This window comes from Ictalurus furcatus, chromosome 14 (assembly GCF_023375685.1).
Source record: "Ictalurus furcatus strain D&B chromosome 14, Billie_1.0, whole genome shotgun sequence".
Lineage (NCBI taxonomy): Eukaryota > Metazoa > Chordata > Actinopteri > Siluriformes > Ictaluridae > Ictalurus > Ictalurus furcatus.
This window is the reverse complement of record NC_071268.1, coordinates 6,305,741-6,321,780: the sequence shown is the minus strand read 5'-3', so window position 1 is coordinate 6,321,780 and position 16,040 is coordinate 6,305,741. Positions and strand designations below refer to the sequence as shown.

General features: G+C 45.7%; 1 protein-coding gene across 7 annotated transcripts in view; it reads left to right on the top strand.

The window, feature by feature from the left end:
- The window catches only part of plxnb2b (plexin b2b), a 159,487-nt gene that overhangs the window by 92,387 nt on the left and 51,060 nt on the right, over positions 1-16,040 (top strand). For all 7 annotated transcript variants that reach the window (XM_053641989.1, XM_053641990.1, XM_053641988.1 and 4 more), the window contains one exon: positions 14,870-16,017. In XM_053641989.1, the coding sequence (XP_053497964.1) occupies positions 14,870-16,017 (1,148 nt within the window). The remainder of the gene's footprint in view (positions 1-14,869; positions 16,018-16,040) is intronic.

The window sequence follows — 16,040 nt, the reverse complement described above, 5'->3', positions numbered from 1 at the left end:
TGGATCACTCGCCGTCCGAGTTCGATCTCTCTTCCTCTTTCTAAGAGGTGTCTCGCCCTGGCTCTCTGCCTTAGAATGTGTACCGTTTGGGACGGCGCGTAATGGCGGACGTGGGGATTGTATTACGCAAGTCCCGCCCCTCGATAAAAAGAGCCAATCGCCTGGTCGGTTAAGAGGTTAGCAGAAAATGCCTGGCCGATCAGATTCTCACACCGACAGTTCATCTTAAAGATGCCCCTCCTACCTCATTTCTCATCTAATGTAAGCCAAATGTATTTACAGGGGTGGCTCATATCAGTGGACTAGAAGGCCCCGCCCACCCACCCCGCCTTTAAAACATTCCACGTATTTCAATATAAGGTTTCCTTTTTTGCATCCACATCATCTAATCTGCAATTACGAAATGTTATGAAGTGGATTTTCTTCCCGTCCATCCATCCATCCATTTTCTGTAACACTTATCCTACGCGGGGAGCCTGGAGCCTATCCCAGATAACCTGGGGCACAAGGCAGGGGACAACCTGGACGGGGTGCCAACCCATAGCAGGACACAATCGCACACACATTCGCACACTACGGATAATTTGGAAATGCCAACCTGCCTACAACGCATGTCTTCGGTGTGGGGGAGGAAACTGGAATACCCCGGAGGAAACACAAACTCGAACGCCCAACCCCGGAGGTCTGAGGCAGACATAGAGGATTATTATTATTTGTATATTTAAGCTGAGTGTAACAGCAACACCAGCGGTCTTAATAAAAACACATAATATACACACGATATCAAGCGCTAGCGCTGTAAATTCATGCAGCCAATCAGTGGCAGTCTTGCCAGGTGATTATAGAGTGACACGCCCCATATGCTACATATGAGCTTAATATGGGCTACAATTCGTTATGGCCCGTTTCCGTGACGTTTCTGTAACACATCATCAAGCAGTCGCATTACGCACTCAATGGTGGGTGTAATGAACCAGGGGGATTATTTACTCGATCATTATTTTCCCCTTAAAATGCTTTCGGAGGAGAAAATACAAGTCGATAGATTAAGCGCACACCGTCTAATCAAAGTGCGAATCAGACAAGGTTTAATGACGAAAGGGTTTCATCGATTCTATTGACCGTGTTTACTTTTTAAAGACAAACCAAAATTAGTCAGGCTTACGTGCGTATCGGTATATCACGTCACTGTCCGACAACTCGATCAAATCGTGAGAGAAAAGAACCACTAGTAAGGATTCAGACATTTCTCGGCAGATTGATCGCATTAACCGCCGTGTTTGTTAAACTGGCTCCTTTCCCGACGATCTTCGCAGGCAGGCAGCCAAGGCGAGGTTAGAAATTTACTCTAAATAAAATCGTTTTCCGTTTTTGTTTTCTTACAGTAGAGTTGTTAAAAGTATTTTATTAGCAGGTCAAGAACCTGCGTTTCTGTCATTTTTGGCGGTTGTCCAGAATTCAGTATTCAGTATTCGCAACAGGTTTTCCCAGACTGCCAAACAAATACGATCGTCCATGTGTAAGACGACGTATTATCTACGGCGTGTCCATCGGTTTCACCCGAGGTATATGGGCCTCTCCCCGTTTAAGTAGATAGGAGATCTCGGAGCGTTGCCAAGACGGACGCCAAATGGACAGACCCAGAGAACAGGATGCAGATAGCTCTCAATTCCAAGAAGAATTTACGAGTCCTAGGGTTGATTCAGGATCGAATCAGCAATTCTCATTCAGGCCTGCTGTCTAGAATCGAAAGTGCATGTGATGGGTTTGTGTGTGTGTGTGTGTGTGTGTGTTTGTGTGCACTTGTGCATATAAAGCTAGTATTGCATTGGGTACAGGACCTGCCTGCTTCTAAAGCAGCAATGCAATGGAGTCGAAAATGGAATTGGACAGAACCTGACCTTGGATCTCGGTGCTGATGGTGCAAGTGTTAAATCGGGGGCCGGCGTGTGCACCGCAGCCCAGCCGAGCCTGCCGGGAGCGGGTGTAATTATCAACAGAAGGCTGCCGAGATAAAGATTTTGGAATGAGAGAGGGACTGGCAGCCTGTTCCGCTATCTGAGCCGGGCTGTGAGGAATGGCAGTAGGCGAGAGATGCTAGCAAAATGGTGCCAACAAAAGCCCGGCTTTGATGTCATCCATGCCTGTCTAAGCCGTGACAAAATGTCACCTTGTACACAAGGCATGAAAGCACAGCCACCAAGGGAGATTGCATATACGTGCATGCCTGTGCGATATTATATAATGTCCTACTATCCACTATCTACACCCCAACGTATTTAAATTCAGAATTACATCTGGTGCTTAGGTAGTTTAGTTTGGATTTTATCAGAAGGCTAATTTCCCCTCACTCTCTGGCTGCCACTTTGCCATATGCCATGCAAGCAGGTGGCTAGTAAGAGCTGTTGATAATAGCCTAAGCCCTGAGTCCAACCAGACAAGTAGATGTCCTGAGGTGATAGAAAATACCTCCTAGCTTTCAATGTTTCCTTAATACCATGGTTGGTTTTTTTTTTTTTTTAATTTTTTTTTTTATATAATATAAGGCTTACAGTCTTACATTGTACATGACTACAATACCAACAGCAGCATGAAGCCTGGCACTCCGTCTTCTATAAAAACCCTCTAACGAATCAGTGTGCTGCAGGAAGAGAGCGTAATAAGGTTGTCGAAGTGGTGTATAAGCAGCATCAGGGCTTTGGCTTCGAACAGCATCTGGTTCCAGAGTACTGTCAGCTTGAGTGACCGCTCAGTGATCACCTTGCAGATTTCAAACTTAATTAATCTACCTGTCTGCATGTCAGACCCCTGTATCGGTCGGCCGGTCTGCCGAGGGAAGGGGTGGGGGAGGAGGAGGGGGAGTGGGGGGGGTGGATTGGAGGGAGGAAAGAGTGGAAGTGGAGAGTACAAGCCTCGCACCGGAGCACAATCGAGGATCAAATGGCACTCCAGTTACACGTCCGATTTTTGGTGGAATTTGGTTTGTGAGGCATTTTTTTTTTTCCGTTGAATAGATTATCACCCCGGCCCACGCGGTCGCACTCTTATTTCCTGCGTTCCAGCAGAAAAGTACGGAGCAGGTGCACCGAAGATAAATGCACGCCCTGTACAAATTGCTGGCCTAAACGAATGGTGTGACGCGGCAATGATTGCAGCATAAGAGAAACGCTGCAATATCACCGATGTTGCAGAAGCGCAGGGAACTTCGGCGAGTCTGACCCCTTTGTCGCGGAAGGCGCTTTTGTCGGTGTAGAGCGTGGAGCGAGCGGAGAAGTGCTGAGGGCAGGGAAATTACCCCTCTGCCGACGTTCGGCCATGCAGATGAGGGACAGTCGCGGGGCCTGTGCGGAATGGCTGATGACTTTCTGCTCGTTTACAACTGTGACATTTCATGGAGGGTGGCGTTCAGACGACGGCCGGCTTATAAAAAATAGCAGACGTATGCATGTTGATCTTGAGGAAAAAGGTCAGCGCTGTCTCGGTGGACCTAATCACCCAGTAGTCCTTTCTCAATGAGTGTCTCTCCTCTGTGCACTGCTTTAACGAGAGCGGGAGAGGGAGGGAGAGAGAGAGAGAGAGAGAGAGGGAGAAGATGAGTGTATGTCTGAATGCATGTTACTTCCAATGAACCACCTGCCACACTGGGCGAATATCTTAGCCAGACAATGTTTTTGCTTGCCTCATTAGTTTTCAGTCCCTCTTAACCGACTGTAGAGGGATGTGTGTGTGTGTGTGTGTGTGTGTTGAGCTTTTCTCCTTGTTCCTGAGGCACTGTTGCTTTGCTCTGCCCAGTTCCCCTCTTCCTCTGTCTGCCTCCTTCTCTCTTTCTCTCGGCTGGATAAAGCCCTCATTAGCTTAGATGGTGGCTGCAGGAATTAGCCAAGTGCCAGAGTCAGAGCTGTTCCTCTGGCTCCATCACACTCGGATAATGGTGTTTGTTTAGCTATTACACAAACGGCTGTTAGCTCTGGGATTCTGGGCCGCCGGACACACTGAAGCGTGATGGATATGGCGAGACAGCCGCGTGGCTTAATCCCAACACGGTTAAGACTTTGATAGCCTGTTCGAATCGGACGGAAATGCTAAGTATACCGTCGTTGGCGTGTTTCTGAAGAAGACATGTCGGTGCGCGGGTTACGTCTTCGACACGAACCCTGTCACGGATGAAATTCTCATCACCCGAGAGATGCCTGTGTCCTAGCTGTTACTCCGTGTCCTGTCAAGCCAGTGATTGTACTCCGTCGTCTGTAGCTTTGTCCGTTCCTGGTTCGAGTAAGGCTCGGCGCATACCCGATGCATGGTTACACAACAGCTGTGCATAAGTAGCATTGTTCGCATTCTGTACTGCGTACGTTTTTGTACATCTGGAGGATTAAAAGCTTTGTCCACTAGGGGGCAAGTGTTAGTCAAAACCAGCATCGGAATGCGAACACGTCAAACAATTCCGATGGAGAAGGTTGAAGAGAATTATCTGTTCTTCTTCTTCTTCTTCTTCTTCTTCTTCGTCTTGCTCCTTTCTTCTTCTTCGTCTTGCTCCTTTCTTCTTCTTCTTCTTGCTCCTTTCTTCTTGCTCTTTTCTTCTTCTTCTTCTTCTTCTTCTTCTTCTTCGTCTTGCTCCTTTCTTCTTCTTCTTCTTGCTCCTTTCTTCTTGCTCCTTTCTTCTTCTTCTTGCTCCTTTCTTCTTCTTTCTCCTTTCTGCTTGCTGCTTCTTCTTCTTCTTCTTCTTGCTCCTTTCTTCTTCTTGCTTGCTTGCTTCTTCTTCTTCTTGCTTCTTGTTCTTCTTCTTCTTCTTGCTTCTTCTTCTTCTTCTTCTTCTTGCTTCTTCTTCTTCTTCTTCTTCTTGCTCCTTTCTTCTTCTTCTTCTTCTTCTTGCTCCTTTCTTCTTCTTCTTCTTCTTCTTGCTCCTTTCTTCTTCTTCTTCTTCTTGCTCCTTTCTTCTTCTTCTTCTTGCTCCTTTCTTCTTGCTTCTTCTTCTTGCTCCTTTCTTCTTCTTCTTCTTCTTCTTGCTCCTTTCTTCTTGCTTCTTCTTCTTGCTCCTTTCTTCTTGCTTCTTCTTCTTGCTCCTTTCTTCTTCTTGCCTCTTCTTCTTGCTCCTTTCTTCTTCTTGCTTCTTCTTCTTGCTCCTTTCTTCTTCTTGCTTCTTCTTCTTGCTCCTTTCTTCTTCTTGCTTCTTCTTCTTGCTCCTTTCTTCTTCTTGCTTCTTCTTTTTGCTCCTTTCTTCTTGCTTCTTCTTCTTCTTGCTCCTTTCTTCTTCTTGCTTCTTCTTCTTCTTGCTCCTTTGTTCTTCTTGCTTCTTCTTGCTTCTTGCTCCTTCTACTTCTTGCTCCCATTATTGGTCGCCACAGTGCATCTTCAGTCTATTTTGGTACTAAAGCATACGCACGTCGCGTGAATTTCTTTTTTTTTTTTTTCTTTTTTTTTTTTTTTTTGGTGAGCACCATCACTGTGCCAAATGAACGCAGGCTACTCATTTAAAAGCAAGAATAACCTAAGAACTACTCCGTGACCCCTTGTCTACTTTTATATGCCTAAATAAAGCTGTCATTTGTTTTAATTTGGAGAGGGATATCAACCTTACTCTTGTCATCCAGCAAAGAGAATAAGAGATTGTACTCGTTAGGCTTTTAAGCAGCAAAGTGCTCACATAAGTATTGTTCTCAGACTCAGAAGGCAGGACCGCAAGGCTGAAGATAAGTGCTAGGCTTTTGAAAGCAACGTTTCATCAGAAGTAGATCAGTATTCCCCTTGAATCTGCGGTGACAAAGCAGTAAAATAGTACTGTATTACCACTCACGGCATGGCTCATTGGTTCTCGTGAGCGCCAAGTGCAATCATTAAAGCCAGTAAGGTGTGTAATAGATTTCTTCCATGACTTCTTAATTGTACGGAGAGCATGAGGAAGTGTTAAGGAGAGGAGGCGAAGGAGGGAGAGGGAGAAATTTTGCATCCTGTGTGGTCCCGGTGTTTAATCAGGATTTTCCTGGGCCAGATGTAGCCCTAGATTGCGCACGCCACACACACACACACACACACACACACACACACACACGGACATAAATAAATAAATAAAAATAACGCCCGAGTGCGCGCTCAGAGTGCCTGTCAAGAGCAAGCTCATCCGGAATGCAGAGGCTCAGCGTACTCAGAAGATTATCTAAACACGCAGAGCTGCGCGTGTGGGTTTTTCTATACGCTCGTGTGTTCCGCTTCACTTCACAGCTGTTCCCGGGGGGGGGGGTGAGGAGGGTGCAAATAATATGGAAAGAGCGGTAGGGCTATAAACAGACAAATGGGCTAGCAAATCCAGCGGTAATGAATATACTCTGCCATGAGATAGGAAGTCTAGGTAGAAATGATGGGCCTGGCGGAGACCACACATTACAGTAGGGCCCTGACAAAGTGGTGATGGATATACATGCATCCCTGAACACCCACGCATCATTACACACCTCGGCTCCTGATGCAGACTTGCCCATGTTTCGCGCACCGAGATGACGAGAAGATGCAGCCGAGACGCTTGTGCATGCATCCTTTCCATGAGTGGCCTCTCTAGGGGAAGTGTGCATGGGTAGCAGCTGGCTCGACGCTGGCCCGGTTGCCTTGGCGAGCCGCTCCCCCTACTGCCCCGCTCAGTCAAATTGAAATAAATGAAGTGCCAGTCCCGACAGTCGGGTAATTGTTCATATGGAAATTGGATTGCTGTTGTCTCGCAAGCTTTACCAAACTATCTCTGAAACCGTTCCCATCCTTCCCGTCAGCGAAGGGAGCCCGCTCGTTTAATTCCTGCTTTTCATTGCCTACAAACAACAAGGTGCTCATTATCTTTATCGCATCAACTAAGTAGTCGTCCCTGCTGCCCCGTCCTTGCGTTCCGTCCACCCTCTCTGTCATCGTCTGCTTTTTATCGGCCATTAGCCGACTACCAAAACATGACTGATCGAGATAATCAATCAGATAGAGAAATTGGCACTTGGCAAATGATCCCCCTTCTCCTTCACCCCACGGCCAGTGGTTTAAGACTAAAGATAATTTAATAGCTCTCATTTGTGTGTGTGTGTGTGTGTGTGTGTGTGTGTGTTTAAGAGCATTATACGAAGTCCTCAGCTGTTCTTAGGAAGATGGCAATCTACAAGGTTGAAAGCAGTATCTAAGTGCATTAATGGGCAGTGGGGGGATGGGGTGGAAAGCATCCATTATGCTTGTACACAGTGCGTCCATGAATATGAAATGATATCCTGCTCTATGTTAACCATTATCCGTTTTACAAATTTGCCAGGCGGTTTTAGCATCGTCTAGGCTTCTCGGCAGGGCACTGGCTGCGCTGAATTCTCACCGGGTGCAAGTTTGTATTTGCTTCTGTTTTGTATCTCTACCTCGAAGCTGATTCAGGATCCTGTGAACTCATTTCCATTGTAATGCCTCAGACCAGGCTCCACACACCACGGTCACTCAGAGACTCTGAACGCTACGCTGAGCATGTGCTAGTTTGCCTCCACAATGCTGATAGGTCTGGACTTTTTCATGCGAGTCAACCGCAGGGCGAGTCCTGATCCGTCTCTTCTTGCTGAGAGATACGTAACCGATCAGACTGCTCGCTGTCCTCCAGAGGCACATTTAAGTCCTCTCACATGCCCACACATACATATATATATATATTACTACGCATCGTCTCACACCGACTTACCTTCCACTCGAGACAGGCTTGTATAGAGCCCTCGTGGAGCTTGGCATGAAGAGATTTCTCTTTATAAAGCAATCTGGTCCAGCTCCAGATAAGGGTATATGCGTAGACATGCAGTTCAGACTGCTGATGTGTCGTCGTGGTTGGTGGAGTGCTGTACAGATGTTGTACAGATGGGTTTTTTTTCCCTGGGAAAGCAGTAAAAATGATCATTTTAGGACAAAAGCATATACTAATGAGTCTATCACTGGTTTCTCTTTCTCTGAACAAATGTTAATCACTCCCGTTCTTTCATTGATGTCGAATCTCGCCACTGCTAGCAGACAGCACGCATCTCTTTCCTTTATTTTCATCTCTCTCACTCTCTCTCTATTTTTCTGTGTTTCATCTTTCTCCTTGAGCAAGGCCTCCTGTTCTACCGAACAATTATAATTTAACAGCATGAGCTTTCTGGCAGCGTCAGTACAGATGTTCCTGGCTCATTAGCTATTAGCTTGTTTCATTATCTCCATCATTTTTGCAGCAGAGTTCGTTACAAGCTAATTCTCTGATCCCATATTTAAATCAAAATTTAAATTACATTTTTTTTTTTTTTTTTTTTTTTGGCGGCAGATTAACCCCTTCAACCGGTTTCTCAATTCGGGTTTTAAACCAAGTACTGCCTAGATCTGACAAAGACATTTGAGCCGTGCCAAATTGTGAACTACAGACAGAGCCAAAGCTCTCATTTGCTCCATGACATTACATTCAACAATTAATCCATGCCTTCTGTTCATTTTCAGTTTTATAGACTGTCATAGAATGTCTGACCCTTCGGGCCTCATTTTTCAGGCTGGATATGAATGAATGTATTCATAAATTGGGCATAGGGGCATTTACACAAGAAATTTTAGTATTCATGAAAATCCTGGTTGCATCCTACGGGGAGCTCCTGAGATTATGAAAATTTACATACAGTATAAGAAGGAAAAGCTTTTATTTGTCACATATACATAGCAGTACAGTGAAATTCTTTTGACGAACATCCCAGCTTGTTAGGAAGGAGGGGCCAGAGTGCAGGGTCAGCCATGATACAGCGCCCCTGGAGGAGGGAGGGTTAAGAGCCTTGTTTAAGGGCCCAAAAGTGACAGCTTGGTGCTGCTGGGCCTTGAACCCCAACCTTCTGATCAGTAACCCAGCGCCTTAACCATTACACCACCACTGCCCCGCCCTGTCCGATGTGTTGATCGTTCATTTCCACTGAAACAGGAAGTCAGGTTGGGACATATCAAGTGGCTCCTCCACCATTGTGAAAAACCAATAGCTTACCTCACAGCCCAGGCTAAGCCGTACTTGACAGTTACCATGGATTTTTATAACGTTGGGGGCGGGACACTTCAGATTCTAGAGTGCATTTGATTGGACCGAAAATCTGATGAGAAGCCGAAGTGCACAATGAGGTCATCAAAATTGTTGATCCGTATTGGTGATAGACAGAGGCTGTAATATTTGAATGCATGTATCTTCTAAATGCGAATTCGGTCCTTGTTTTGGAGCGCGCTAGCTTGCTGATGACCTCAAGGCTAACATAGTCATACTAAAAGCTACAAAACTTCCATTTTGATTTCATGGGGACTTGAATGGCATTAATTATTGAGATATTAAATATGGAAAAATATATGAATAATTAAAGCAAGCCAAGACAAATCTCTAAATTAAGACAACTGAGACTAATCGATCTATTAAGAGGATAGAAATGGTGCCGTGTTAAAGAAATGCTGATGGGCCGCAATGGTAAAATGGTCTGCACTTATATAGCGCTTTTATCCAAAGCGCTTTACACTGGTTCTCATTCACCCATTCACACTCACACACCAATGGTAGCAGAGCTGCCACGCAAGGCGCTAACTTGCCATCGGGAGCAACTTGGGGTTCAGTGTCTTGCTCAAGGACATTTCGGCATGTGGAGTCACGCGGGCCAGGAATCGAACCGCCAACCCTACGATTAGTGGATTAGGGGACGACCCACTCTACCAACTGAGCCACAGCCGCCATGCTAGAGTAACGGCTCGAGTTTACCGTACTGTAGAGCCAGGACTAAGGATACGATAAGTGACCGATCGGGTATGTCTCAATGTGCAAGGTGCTGTATACTCCCAAGTGTGCTGTGTCCCAACATTGGGTTGTTCCTGAATACATCAAGCTTCCTTTCCTTTCGGAGTGAGAGACTTCTGGCCAACAGAAGCATAGCAGTTTCTGGTGTTCATGATCACCTACAGTGTAGATACAGTAGATGTAGGTAGGAACAGTGTAGATATCGGTTTTCATGTAATTCACACCTAATTTACAGTGGCGGAAACTTGTATTGGAACGCGTCAACATTTTTTTCAGTAAATATATTTCCAATGAGGTTATTCACATGAAATTCTCGCCAGACGTCAGTATTCACTCAAGACATCCACACATATAAAGAATTCACAACATTAAAGTCCATAAATAAAGTTACGTGTAATAAAGTGGAGTATATATTTAAAGTTTTAAATACATTTCAGTTAGCGTGTTCAACACTTTTTTTTTTTTTCCCGTGTCATTCCAATTTATTACACACAACTTTATTTAATGTTGTGAATTCTTTATATTTCCGGATCTTGAGTGAATACTGATGTCTGGTGATGATTTCATGTGAATATCATCATTGGAAATATATTTACTGAAAAAAATGTTGACGTGTTCAATACTTATTTCCCCCCACTGTACACTTACTGTAATTTATCCCCGGACTTTGGGCTATTTTTTTATTATGCCTCCAACACTAGATTATGTATTGGCGTTTATGTTTTCAGGTTTTATGTTTGTAGGATTCATCTGGAATCGCCATCGTCACCAGCAGATGAACCGATTCGATTTTGGAATTGAGCCAAACGGGTTCAAGGTCAAAGGTCTGACGTAGTTTTCCTTCAATAGCAATACTTTTAAGGTTAGTTCAGGTATGACTAGGAAGACTAGACTTGTTGGCGACGAGGCTGATTTCGAGTTCTACTCGTTTTTATTATTAGCGTATACGGGTCAAAATAACTTCTGCCTCTGAGAAGGCATCAGTCAGCTTTACCTTTTATGGAGCATCGTGGGCGTCACTGAACGCAAACGAGGTGTGGCAGGAATGTGCTTTGCACTTTATTGGCGTCTGACACACTTGAGTTCAAATCAAATCAGCGTTCAGGAAGCTTTTGTAAATCTGACAGAATTACTATGAGACTAATAAATTAAGCCCATTTGTTTTTTGTTAATATTGTACTTTTATGGTATTTGCCTAATAAAAAGGCTGTTTGTTAATAACATGTACTGTACCGGTTTCTCCAAATCCTTCCACGTGTGTTAGACCGCTAATTTTTCCATCACCGGTCACACACCTGCTGCGTTACACGCGCCCCGGTTGAGAAACGAGAAACGCGTCTGACACGGCTCGGTGTCGCTGGATTCCGATCGGGAAGCGTAAAAGCTCCAGCCTGACACTTGTTCCGTCGTGTCGTCGCGCTGCCACTTCCCCTTTTGATGGCACGAAGCTCCAGCCTCTGAGATGTGAGAGGAGTGTGGAGGAGTGATGAAAAAAGTGGAAATGCTTTCTCAGGGCATCTCCGTGCGAGAGGAATAAAAAGAGAAACGTTTAGGATTTTTATTCTTGGTAGCATTCGGTGACCCCCCCCCCACTCACAACACACACACACACACACACACACCCCTCACCCCCAGCTCAACATCTGAGAGAAATTTGTATAGCAGCATATTTTGTTGAACGAAGTGAGCGCTCTGCATGAATAAGCAAATTATTCTTTGAAGTACCCTCAGTACAGTAGCAGAGCGGAGATGACTTTCTGTCGCTCTAATCACAAGGCGCACTCTCTCTCTCTCTCTCTCTCTCTCTCTCTCTCTCTCTCTCTCTCTCTCCCTGAAGTTCCAGTCAGGGGAGACTTCTAGGGTACATGTTTTAATAAAGAGACTTTTTTTTGTTGTCGGTATCTTTTATCAGACTTCGTACCAAAGAAAATTTGTATTGTAAGGTGAGAAAATACTTTTTTTTTTTTTTCTTTCTTTCTTTCTTTTTTTTCCAGCACGTAAACTTGCTTTCGTTTCGCCACGCTTCAGTTCATTTGTGCGGTCTTTAAAATAATCGTTTATGGAAATGAGGACATTTTGGCAAATCAGTACCGAGCTGATGACTACAGCTCTAGCAGACTCACTTCAGTCTGCAGCTTAATCTCAGTACGGCTCGTCTTCATCGCACACTTAGCCACTCGATTCAGGCCCTCGGCCAATTAGCTTCCGGTCATTGATTACATTTTGTTATTCGGCTCCTTGGAACGGGCTGCTAGGTTTTCCTCATTCGGTCTGTGTGTTTGAGAGAACTGATGGATTAATGGCCGTGTGCCTTTTTATGTCGTAGCAGCAGCCCAACAGAAGTGTCAGGGTACTCGGATAACAGGAGGCACGCGCGCGGTTCTTAAACGACGTCTCCGCCAGCAATCCATCCATACGTTCAAAATCTAGTTCCTTTGTCTCCAGGAGCGGGTTGTCATGGTTGTAAGTCAAGCCCAATTCAAAGTCCCTGGTGTTCTTAGATTCATGTGAAGGTCTAATTAATACATTCTTTATCCCAGGCTGACATCCCCGTGCATCACTGTAAGTAACCCTGACCCGAGCAATTCTCGTCTTGTCTTTCTTTTAGCTCTTCGTGACACACTGGGTATGAAGTGTGATTATAGGTGTGAGCTGGAATAGTACCTGTCTTTTTCCCTGATTTGTGACTGTACATGTGTATAATGTGGACTTGCCTGAACGACAGCAAGAAAACATTTATCTTTTGCTTATTTAGGTGTTACAACCGGGTGAGACGTCAGACTTCCTTGTTCACCGGGCCTATAGAGATAAACCGAATTAAAATGCTGTACGTAGTGGTGGATACATCGGCAGGACGTAAAATGGTATTTTACTGCTGAAAAGAGGACAAACCGCATGCGCTAGTTTATATTGCTACTCCAATCCCACACTCCAGCAGTCGCAATCAAAATGATCTAATCCCCCGTCGCAAATCAGGTTTATTGTCAAAATGTACAGGCTTTCAGCTGTTTGCAGCGAACACATCAAACGAAAGCGATCGGAATTGTTCAACACAACGAATGCTTCAAGTGGTTTCCCCGAATTCGACTGAAAATGCAACTTATTATGATTTCTCCAGTTTCAAAATTATTCAACCTTCTGAATAGAATCCCTCACAACAGCACAAATATATGCAAAACTGGTGTTGTCTCAAGCACATCTGATGCAAGTAATCAAGAGCTTCATTGGTTGCACCAGGTGTGCTTGAGCTGGAAAACATGAAACACCTGAACGGGGCAGCAAAAGGAAGCTATCGACGGCTGCAACCAGATTTGTGAGAAGGCACGTTGTGAAAAACCCTCGAGTGACTGCAAAAGACCTGCAGCAAGACTTGATGGTAACAGGCACTGAGGTTTCAGTGAGCACAGTAAGGCGCGTACTAAACGCAGAAGGTTTCCATGCCAGAACTCCAAGACGTACACCACTACTGACCCAAAAGCACAAGAAAAGTCACTCAAAATCATATAAATAAGCCACAGAAGTTTTGGGATTCTGTTCTGTGGAGCGATGAAACAAAACTGGAACTTTTCGGCACGATGGATCAGCGGTACGTCTGGAGGAAGAAGAATGAAGAAAGAACACTCTGTCCGCAGTCGAGCATGGTGGAGGCTCGGTGTTGCTCTGGGGCTGCTTTGCATCCTCTGGCACCGGAAACCTGCAGCGTGTGGAAGGCAAGATGGATTCACTGAAGTATCAGGACATCCTAGGAGAGAACGTCATGCCATCTGTGAGGAAGCTGAAGCTTGGGTGTCATTCGACCTTCCAACAGGACAATGATCCCAAGCATACCTCAAATTCCACCAAGGATGCCGTTGCTCATGAGGAACGGGATAAGATTCCTCAGGAACGCTGCCAGAAGCTATGCATCTCGTTTGCTGCAGGTCATAACAGCAAAAGGAGCTCTACTAAGTACTAAAGATGCTCGTCATGAAGGGGTCGGATAATTTTGAAACTGGAGAAGTCATTATAAATTGCATTTTCAGTTGAATTCAGGGAAACCACTTGAAGCATTCGTTGTGTTCAATAATTTCACCCGCTTTTGTTTGATGTGTTCACTGCAAACAGCTGAAAGTCCGTCCATTTTGTCAACAAACCTGATTTGCGATGCGGGGGGTCGAATCATTTTGATTGCAACTGTACATTGTTATAAATTGTTTAAGGGTATGAATTAAAAAGGGCAGGCACGTTCACCTGGAGAAATGGAATTTGAAATAAATGAGCTTCATTCTCAGAAGGGGAGTGGGTGAGGGGAGGGGGCGGGGTGGTGGTGGGGGGGGGACGCAGAATAAAGTGGGGCAATAGAGGGACAGGAGCTTTTTATGGAAATGAGTGTGTGGCTGAAATTAACAGAGCCCTAGGGGTGAATGGATAATGAGCTCTGCACGTAATCAGAGCTGCAGGGAAAGACAGGTTAACGTAACAAAACATCCATCCATGTTCAGCCGTGTGGGAGCTTCATCAGGATTTTCAGGTTGACACGCGTGCGCGTGTGCCTGTAGGTTTAATTGTGTGACTGGAATGAAAAACAAAGGCACCACGAACGCTGCACTGACTGCAGCACCTGTGGATTTCTAAAAAGGAGGAACGTGTTTGTGTGTGTGTGAGAAAGTAAACAGGTTTTGTTGATGTGTGTGTCCTCTCGATGGTGTGTGGGTTTGTGGTGTTTGAGTGTCTCTGTGAGTTGGATTGTCTTGTTGTCATTTATTTGTAATGAGATAAGCAACAGATGATTGACTGTGCTTGAGCAGCTGTGACCAAACTAAGATTAATGTCCTCTGAGAGTGAGAGAGAGAGAGAGAGAGAGAGAGATGGAGATTGGGGATAGTGACTGTAGACTATCACTTTGTGTTCAACACATATAGGCTATCTTAATATTGTTAATATATCTTAATATTCCAAATAACCATCTCGGAGCTCTTATCTCAGCTTGTAACTCAATTGGAGCATTTCAAATCCAGACGTTCTGAACGAAAGCTACGCAAACTGCGATTCGTAAAAACGATTTCTCTCTATTTCTCTCCTAAAAACACTTATTTGGTTTGTTTGCTTTCGCAGAGATGGGAGATTGGGTGCAGATGGTCCTGTTCTTGGCGTGCGTCTCCCCGTTTTCCGTCGAGGGGACGCTTTCCGAGTTTTCCACGCTCACGAACGTCAACAATGTAGCGCAGGACCCCGCGACAGGCCGGGTTTACCTGGGCGCGGTCAACGCCATTTACCAGCTCGACTCTTTCCTCCGGCTGGAAGCCAAAGCAGAGACGGGGCCTAAGAAAGACGCTCGCAGCTGCACACCCCCCGTGTCCACCTCCACGTGCATGTCTGCGGATCTGAAAGACACGAATAACGTCAATAAGCTCCTTTTGGTGCACTCCGCGAACGGGTCTCTGATAGCGTGTGGGAGCGTGTACAGAGGAATCTGCTCGCTGCTGAACCTCAGCAATGTGAATCAGCAGATCTACTACAGCGACAGTAAAGGAGAGAGGACGTATGCTGCCAGCATCGAGGACAGCGTTTCGGTCGTCGGGGTCATGGCCACGTTCCAGTTCAAAGACGATCCGGAGAAAAAGCCATTCAACGTCTTTCTGGTCGGGAAGGGCTACGGCAGCCAGGAGGACAACCCGAAGCTCATCACCACGCGCATCCTGGAGAACTACAAGGAGTGGGTTGTGTTCGAGAGCATCGTGGAGGCCTCGGCGGTCCAGGCCATCCCCTTCGCACCCAAGTACCAGCACCAATTTCGCTTCGTCTTTAAAGACTCCGGCTTTGTGTATTTCCTCTTCTCGCGCACTCAGGGTGGGACCGACAACAAGAACTTCACGTTCGTGTCCCGTCTCTGTGAGAAAGACGAAGGTTATTACTCCTACACCGAGCTGCAGCTGAACTGCAGCGCGAACGGTGTCCACTACAATAAAGTCCAGGCTGCGTACGTGACCGAGCCAGGAAAGGAGCTAGCTCGCACCATGCTGAATTCTGGTTCGTACGGAACCATTACGGTCTGGGATAAAGTCCTGTTTGTAGTGGCCACTCCGGACGGCGAGAACGCGACCGACTCGGCTCTTTGCATGTATCCGTTAAAGCGCATTAACGAGAGGCTGGAGGACATCCTCAGTGCCTGCTACACGGACTACGGAAAGATCGGAGGACGACCAGCCGTGTACAGCCCTTACATATCCAGCGCAGGCAACCCGTGTGCCCATCGACATAGCGTAAGTACTACCGTCACGTCTCG